Here is a 9474-nt window from a genome sequence, read left to right on the forward strand (position 1 = left end):
AAATGCTCTCCCTTGGTGCTGAGTCGATCGGACACGTCGATCTACGTGGTATCATATCAGGAGACGTTTCAATGTTTCCCTGCATGAAAGTCGGAGCAAATTATAGATGAGTACTTTCGTATTACCGGGGATAATCGAGGCTCCATTGTACTTTGTATGACTCAGCTTTTTTTCTAGCACCTCACAAATCGCATCGTTGCAACATTAAAGTCACTGGCAACGTAACTTAGTTGCGGTAGCCAGGTCATTCTGAGATTCCTGCGTAGAATGGATAGCAACATGAATGGAGGAGAGGTAGGCAGTCACCGTTAAACCCTCGCAGCAGGATGCATCTTTCGTCCGTAAGGTAAATGGACTGCATTTCGTTCAGAATCTCTTGACCACGTTGCCAGATTTCATTTTTTTTTTTTTCGATTATTAAATTCATTCAGGATAAAATTTGAATAAAATAATATCGGACGCGTTGAAGATACGCGCAACTTATGCATATGCAGCAGCTCATTGGCTATCCGCGGACGGAACGTAAGACGAAGTCAAAATAATGGCGGAATGTCGGCGGAGCACAATTGGCTTTTTGTGCGCGCTTAGATTCGGCGGGTGTATCATTTCATTAGCCCATTAAACAATTACGGTTAAGCCCGGTACACTTGGGCTCGTGTCTACAACCAGCTGTGAATGCGTTCCTTGTAATTGAACTACGTTACTTCGCTCTCCTTCTTGGTTTGTCAGACACGTGGACTAGTAGATTCTTACATAGAGATTGATAGTCGTGTTCCCAGTGATTCTGAACGACCACTTCACGCTTCCCTCTAATTAACACATTATTATTATTACTTTCCAACTGCGCTACTTAGGAGTTTCTCTAATTATCGACCCTCTGATCGGTTTCATCGATAGCGAAGGCAAATGAATTTTCAATTACCATGGCGTATAGGAGGAATGTTGTTTGTCAGACACAAAACAATCCAGAGAAATAAGTATATCGTTAGAACGCGAGACGATGTGCCAAGTAAAGCGTGGTCGATGCACGAGGTGAATGCATTGTCGCTCGACCCTGATTGCTTCTGCAACCAGCACAGATAGCTCAATTGTTGAACATCCAATGCTGCTAAAGTTCATTCACGTTAAGTCAGGAACATTACAGTTTTCAATAAATGAAATACGCGGTGCCAATTAAAACGATAAGAGATTTAATAACACGAAAATTGAAAATGTTGTGATCAACGAGAAGATATTAATACAGAATGTCGTGTAACTGGTGTAACTTCGAAGAAAGAAAATCGATGAAACCTCCGACATTTTTGTTAAAAGGAAATTGCTTGCACGGTCGTTTCGTGACTTTAATGAGCTTCATGAAAACGCTATTTCGTCGGAGCAAAATGAAGAAGAAAGGCGCGGCGTAAAAACTTGGATGCCGAGTAAGAACAGAGGCATTAGGCTGGTCAAATCACTTGGAAACATCATCGCGCAAGATGATTCGCGAGGTGATGCGTCATCGGTTGCGATCGTCGTCATCGACATCGGTTCAAGTGGTGTTGACCCGTGCTCGTTCCCTTGCATCCATGTGACTCGCGACCAATTCGTGAGAACGCCATGGTTATCCCATACTAATTTTCTTCGCCGACAATTCCACGTGCCCGAACGTTTGTTAGACGAATTATTCGCCGAAGGGATACGTTAGAAAGTTCAATGTAAACGTGTTTAACAGCTGCGAACCGTGGCGAGAATTCTCGGCGATGAAAAATTTCATTCCGTACGTAAGTTACAGCTTGCTACACAAATTATCGTTACTATGCATTTTCAACGCTACGGTGAAAGGATATTTATCACGTTCGTTCCAAGTTTCCACGCGAATAATTCTTAATTATAGCGACATTCTTTCGATCAGTCGAGTGATATAAGGAAATCATTGATAGGTAATAACAGTGCAGCTGAGAAATCGCTCAGCCGTTCAGACTAAACTGATTTCACTCGCAAAGGTTGTATGTACGCTATGATAAACACTTTTTGTGCATTGCAAATTTGTGTCGGAAGATATTTAATACTAGAACACCTGTGTATATTTATTCCTCGCTGTCTTATACGATCATAATTCTCATTTGAATAATGCATCTTACCGTCCTCGATGCAATCAGTTTTCACCCTATAAGATCTAGATACTATCTTCCTATAAATATTGAAAGATATTTTACGTTTGATACAGAAAAAAGCTTGAGTGCTCGCATTCTCTAAAAAGAAGAAGAACAAAGACATCGAGGCATCAAGACGCCATTCGATACTTATATAAAAGAAGCAACATCAAACCGATAGATTCAGTCACGATTACTTCAGCATTGAATGCAAAACGTCGGACCATCCCCAGAGATCAGCCCCACACATTTCTGATGCGCGTCTTGATTGTTTCATAGCTACCGCGAAATTGTAGCGTTCGATTCGAGTCTCGACTTCATGGTTGGCTGGTTACCACCGCTCCTCTATGTCTTTCCTTCGCATACTAAGGAGAGAAAAGAGGCAAAGACGGTTGCGTCAAGAACGCCGGAGAACGCGTTCTTGCCTCTTCCGCGGCTTGCTACGGTTGCTTTTTCAGCTCGACCGATACTCGGCTGAAGAATTCAACGAAGAATCAAACGCATGATCCCTCGATCCTGCCATTTCCCTACCATATTTGGTACCTTGCCCGTATAATGTCCTGTAGGTCCGCTCTGTCGTCTGGTAATTTTCTACCGTGCTCAATTGAACGTTATACAAGCGTATCGAAGAAGACAAAGAGCGATCGAAAGATAATTCCGCCACGTATGTGAACATCGTCTGATATCATCGGTAACACGTTCACGGTCACATATTTCATTGAATCGATAGTTTATACAATTAGATCTCTTTTCTGATAATTATGTTTTGGAGTTTTTATAAAATTATCAATTTTTTTCATTGAAATCACTGCGTAATATAATGAACGAGAATAAACTAAAAGATTACATATTAAAGTCACGAATCATCGGCCATCAAAGTGTTAGAATGAAATCCCAGCGACATTAGATACAACAATAAATAATGAGTAAACACGAGGAGCAAATGTGTCACGGTGAATATCAAATCTAATCGCGAACTACGTAAGCAAAGTCTTGACTTATTATTCATAATGGTACCGAGTTCGATCGACGGACAATCGTTAATTCTACCTCAGTGTATAGTCATCGAACGTGTGCAAGCCGATTGCAAATGGATCGTTCAAATGACAAAGACTGCCACGGGAAAGCACCTGACCATGATTTACGATTCGGAACGAATGGTATTCGCGGTTTAACAAAAGTTCCGAACGAGGAACGTTGTACCATTGCCCTCATTCTTGGCCGACCGCTCTGGGTGAACCGATCTTATTAAGGCCTAATTAGCTATTTAACAAGATATATTTAACTTCTCGTTTACACAGCGGCTACGCGACGAAAAATGGAATCTGCCCTCCATACATCATCATTTCATCGATGTAGTCGTTACAATAGTTTCGCGTGAAAATTAGACATTGATTTAGGCAAATTAAGTGTGTGCCAAAAAAAAAATTTTTTAGTACTTAAATATCTATCGAAGCTTTAAAAGTATCCAAACAGTGGATTTGGAATGTAGAGTATTTAAGATAATTCGTCTTCTATCATAATTAGAATGTATTTACTGATCGAGGGAGATACGGATTTTATCTTTAGAAACGGAGCACCGAAAGAGGACCTGCTGGTTCTTATTTGCTAACACGAAAGATGATAACGTCTGCTCGACGTTTAGCTGAGATAGAGAATTCTTTGTTTTAACTTTGATAACGCGGTATCAGATGAAATCTACAGGTGACGTTTCGATTTCTGCAAACGGTGAAGTACGTTCGCGCTTACACGACAGAATGATTGTACACAATATACAGGGTGTTAATTATGTTTACATCGTGTTGTACTTTCTTTCTCCTTATAAATTTACCATTGGAAGTAAGAAAAATTATTTTTCCAAAATATTACTAATAACAGATTATTAAATAAATTTTGCTCCAAAATTGTCTAAATTTTACCTAATCTCAAATCGTTTTGAATTTGATTGAAAGTTGTTAATTAAATTTTAACGAGAAAGAATGTAATATGCGAATTTAATTACTAACATTAGACGCACGCTTTACGATCGTGCTGCCTGATCGTCAGAAAATATTTCGAACAATCAGTCGTGAAATATCGCTTAATTTGCTCGATTTAAAAGAAAACAAACAACAGACGTACCTCTTTCCTCGATGACGTCCGTTTTGCCGATGTACACGAACATGAAGAGAACGTAAACTCCGAGGATCTTGGCTGGTCCCATCTTTTATTCAGGGCTTTTCAATCCAGGAAGAATTCCTTCGGTACCCTCACAACAAAGCTCGACGCATATCCACTACACTTGCACTGCACACCGAACAATACCGCACTTTATTTCACTCCGAATTTTTCATACGCCTTCCCGTACGAATGGACAACACGATAGGTTATAGTATGTTTCACATCGAGGACGAAATGTCACCAAGTCGTACCGCCTTCTGTTATCACGAACGAGCGATTAATATTTCGCCGGAATTTCCCAGCCAGATGTTTATATATCAGTTCATTCGATGCTAGTCAAAGTTTACATCGTACCACGACAAATTAGCAGTTCGACGATTCCTGTAATTCCAATCAGCAAAACGAACCGAGACACTTGGAACGTGTTGCTGTTGCGTTTTCACTGTGATTTGTTTTGCAACAACGCCGGTTCCACGATTTCTTCAACAGCGTGACAGGAGCGACGGATTTACACTGACCGATTCGAATGTAGACAATTCACTCGCGATTCGTTTGATGAAAAACACTTGTTTTTCGACCGATCGTTCGAAAGAATTAAAAACACGACACGAAAAACTTGGAGTCAAGTTAAGAAGGCGTTTGATCGACCACCTTCTCAGGCGTCTCTCGTGGACAGCCTTACTCCCACGCTGGCCGAGTCAAGAATACGCGCGCGTTCTCAAAGACGGTTCGTGATTCCGTTCGACGGCAGCAGGTGGCGTTTACACTGGGGCCCGACGAACATTTACGAATGCCACCGATGATTAACGAATAGACTTACTACGGAAGGTATTCAACACATATTAATTTTAAATTTATTACTACCCAAATTTTCTAAGTTTTGTACAGCTACAATCTATTTCTTTTGTTTCTTGCTGCCTATTTAGTATTATTGGTAAATAATTATAATGTTTGTATAGTATTATAATTACAATATAATATATAAATACTTATTTGTTTCGTGTTTTGCAACTAGGCCTGTACAGGGATCAGTTGCTTGATCAATTATTTATTTAATAATTTGAATAAATTATTTAAGCTGCAGATTTTATTTTGAAAATCATGTTCTATCATAATAATTGTTTTATTAATTAGGATTAAAACTTATCAGATCATTGTCCATCGAAGCACGTAAAACATGTAGCTATATACAGCTTCGTCGATTCTTTGAACACAGTAGTCGTTTGATCACCGCAAAAATCATCGAGAGACTGGTTTCTCGTTGTCGAGGCATGCACTTAGAGTATGTGCGTACACGCAATTGAGTACCTGAGAGAAAATCTGAGACTGAAAGCTTGCAAGAAAAATGGGAAATGAATTCGAAAAATTCTTTTACTAATTATTTCAATAATTTTCTGTTATTTTAAACAGATAGACAATATTTAAATATAATACTGCAATAATATTTATATCGCACAAACACTGATAAAATATTATGGGCCTTTTTCAAACAGAAAAATAAAATGGAGGATTATCTTTTTAACTTTGTTCACGTAACTTTAATGATAAATGCATTTATTGAAGTTTTAATAGATGTACGGTTATTTATTTACGAAAATTATCAGAAATTTTTAATTTATTTTCATGTTATAACGTTAATCGATCATACCGTTATTCAAATAGTTGGCGCCATGTAATAATCACGTGCTTGGCAGCACTGTTCCCTAAACACTCGCGATCAGTTCGGGAGAGTTATGCAGCGCGGTATGTTTGTTGGCGTCCAGATTTTTATTTTGAATAATTCTGTGTTTATTTGTCATCTAGAAACGTTTAATGTGTTTAACTTTGATCATTTAAGCATAATATATGTTATGACGCGTTGAACTGTAGTGATCACTGTCAATTTCTTTCATAATTACAAGAACGAGCAAGCCGGTATTTTTAGATTAATACAACGAAGAAACGACAATTTTGTTATTACTCATTATGGTGTCTTTACGTCCTTCAAGTGGTGAGTACAAATCAAATATGTTTATATTTTTCACGTTTATATATTAGAAATATACTTTTATGAATGATCGTGCTAAGTAATCATACGTAAAATCAATTCAATGCCAATAAGCAAAATGTTAACAAAATGGCGGTCCAAACTGTGTTCAAATACCGCTATTATATTCGATAGAGTATATTCGATACTGAAAGTGTTATATATTTTTGATAGGTTAAGGGAGATAATATATATTGAGATATTAAGAAGTGTTTAATTGTTTTATAGTCATTCGAGTCTTTGCCGAAGTGTGAATCGTAGCAGTAACATGTGTTCCTTTTCTTCAAATGTTCTGTTCTCAACTCATCATTCAACTAAGGGTAAGTCCAAAAATTGATATTTAGTATTTATTCAAGTTGCATGAAGTTTGTTTCTATAACACAAGAGGAGTATACGATTGATAATATAACCTATAAATGGAAATTAAATGATAAGGAACAATTATTCATAGTAGGGTAATAACACGATTTCCAAAGTCAGGGCTGTCTTTAGACATTTCGGGGCCCGAGGCAAAAGTCGGGATTATTGAAAATATTTAATTAGAAGCAAATAGCTGCAAAATTTATCTTGATTAGACTGTAACATCTCGAACATCTATTAAATCTCAAAATTGCATATTTGAAATAAATTCGAGACACCGGGACAATTTGTTAAAAAACGGGAAGAATGGGAACCGTAGCTAATAATTACTAGAAAGTGATCGGTATTACCCATTATTTTGACTTCTATTTGATTTCTTTAGCAAATAAAATGATATTTTCAAGGATCGTAATTATCATGTGTCGATAATAAGCGTTATTTTTACTATGGCAGTCAACTTATTAATTTTACAAATGTGTATGCAAATGAATTTTCTTCCTTATAATTATTTTTTTGCTTCAAATCGTTACGCCAGCATTTTCTGGCGTGTTGCTTGCCAGATGAGATCCGGGATTCATGGCATGCGTTCTTCTACCAGTTTTTTCTTGCATGAAAGATTTTTAGAGGAATATGTTTATTATCAAAGATATACGACAGTAATGGTGTACGTACATGTGAGAAAAAGTTATTTACCTTCTATCGTTGTAAGAAGTATGCACTTCATAAATTTCATTTGGACAAAGCAATGAAATGAGAATATACTTTAATTCATGTATAATGAATAGCAGGTGGATTTTATGGAGTTTTAAGGAAACGGGTACTTTTGCAATTTCTAGAGTAATTGATTAGGTACACAGGGTTGTCCTATGCAGATAGGCAAAGATAGCTAAAACGATCATGGAAAATAATGTCATTAAGAAAAATTAAATGACGTTGAACGAAGCATCTCGTGATGCATTTATCAGCACCGGAAATGGAGGCGTTTTAAAGATTTTAAGGTCAATTTAAGTAGTGGCTCGTCCATGAGGGCTAGGATTGCAGCCCTTCCAATATAAATTGAAAACCTCTGTTTCATTATTATCGCTATTAAATTTTTACGAGTCGCTACTGTCAATTATCTGCTTTTTATTTCAATTGAATTGTTTTCTACAAAAAAGTATTAAGATACTTGGGTCGAAAATTGATTAGTTCAAATTTGGAGGAGGACAAGTTAGACAGTAAATTTGACAAAACAATCGTTCCTTCATTTTTATACTCGTTTATTATAAATAACAAGATGTATATTCGGTGCGCACGTGTTGTTTAACCTGTATATTTATATGTATATATATATATACTCAAGCTCCGTCTAAGTTTACTTCGCTTACTGTACTATACCTTGTTTTTACTTTGAGTTGTTGTCAATAACATATTTCCGCTACAATCTATCTGATGATACTGCGCGAGGGATCGTAAGATTTGCAAACGAAGGCAAAAATCTTCACGTTATAGCACCTCAAGGAAACATCGTTATCCACTCGCGAGATTGTAGTGGCGTTTGATGCCGATTTTGTGATCGATCGTGTGCTAATGAATTCTTTAAACCCTTCGTAACCATCAGCAACGTCAATTTTTTTTCCGATCCTTTAGAGCGTTATAGACATTCAATCACCGTTAGTATCTCAATTAAAATAGAGACACGATAGATATACACAGAATTCTACGATCAAACCATCATCGATAGCCGGCTTTCCATCTTTTGATTTCTCAATCATAATCAATCGAATTCGTAAATTAATTCGCGCTAATGATATGCGTCTCGTGAAAATCTTCAATGAAAGATCAAAGATTACGATTAGATTGTTGAACGGTCGTACAATGGTACTGGTATCACACTTATCCACGATATGTTCAATCAAATACAATTAATGGAAGGGGTAAAATGTGACTTATTTCGAACGTGGACCTAATCCGTTCTTGAATGTTTCTATAATGCAGTTCCAAGAGCGATGTGGAAACGAAGGGGTTAATGGTAGTGGTATCTGTGTGTATGTTATGTGTGTTTATAGGTGGTCCTTAAAAGCTACTTTACTCTGGATAGCGCTCGCGGTTTAGCAATGATTAATGCGTGCATACCTTCAATCCTTTCGAATCGAAAATCGCCAGAAATTGTCTAATACTAAGCTGTCAACTACTATTTTGTCTCAATTCGCCGGCCTAAATAACGCGCCATAGGTATACGTCTATAATATATTCGCTCTGTTTATAAACTCTCTTTTACACGAAACGATTAAACCTTTTCGTCCCTCGATACGTCCTTTTGTCGTGACTTTCGTCGTGTTTTCGCGCATCTCCTTTGCTTTCATTCTTGCCTCATCCGTTTCCATTCGATGTAAACACACAGTACACGTCATTGATGGTCGTAAATGCCGTACTACGTTGCCGAAATTTTGTCAAAATAAACTCGATCGTTTCCGTTGGATCTTTTAATATTTATAGAAATAATTTATCCTTGTTTGCTGATATATTTTGCGGATAGATCTTTAACAGGATTATAAAGGTATGTGTACAAAAAAGGTTGCACATCGGAAATGGCGATTATTACCATGAATGTAGCGTATTGCACGGTTCGTTCTAAGGGGCGCGCGAAAATAGGGAAAATCCAGGACGTACGGGAATCGCATAGAAAACTAAAGGCGTTGAAACTTTCGAAAGCTACGTACGACATCATGTAGCAGGCACGTCTTATCATATCACGCTAAAGGCTTTAAGAAGCCTGGTAGAACCGTATTGAGGTACCGAACCAGATACTCCTTTTTT

The 9474-nt window shown here is 37.5% G+C and overlaps 1 protein-coding gene across 2 annotated transcripts in view; it reads right to left on the reverse strand.

The window, feature by feature from the left end:
- Egfr (epidermal growth factor receptor) overlaps positions 1–4999 on the reverse strand; it is a 130404-nt gene extending 125405 nt beyond the window's left edge. For both annotated transcript variants that reach the window (XM_034339994.2, XM_034339992.2), the window contains exon 1: positions 4251–4999. In XM_034339994.2, the coding sequence (XP_034195885.1) occupies positions 4251–4332 (82 nt within the window). In that variant the 5' untranslated portion in view covers positions 4333–4999. The remainder of the gene's footprint in view (positions 1–4250) is intronic.
- Between the last annotated feature and the right edge of the window lie 4475 nt (positions 5000–9474).

Source organism: Osmia lignaria, chromosome 10 (assembly GCF_051020975.1).
Source record: "Osmia lignaria lignaria isolate PbOS001 chromosome 10, iyOsmLign1, whole genome shotgun sequence".
Lineage (NCBI taxonomy): Eukaryota > Metazoa > Arthropoda > Insecta > Hymenoptera > Megachilidae > Osmia > Osmia lignaria.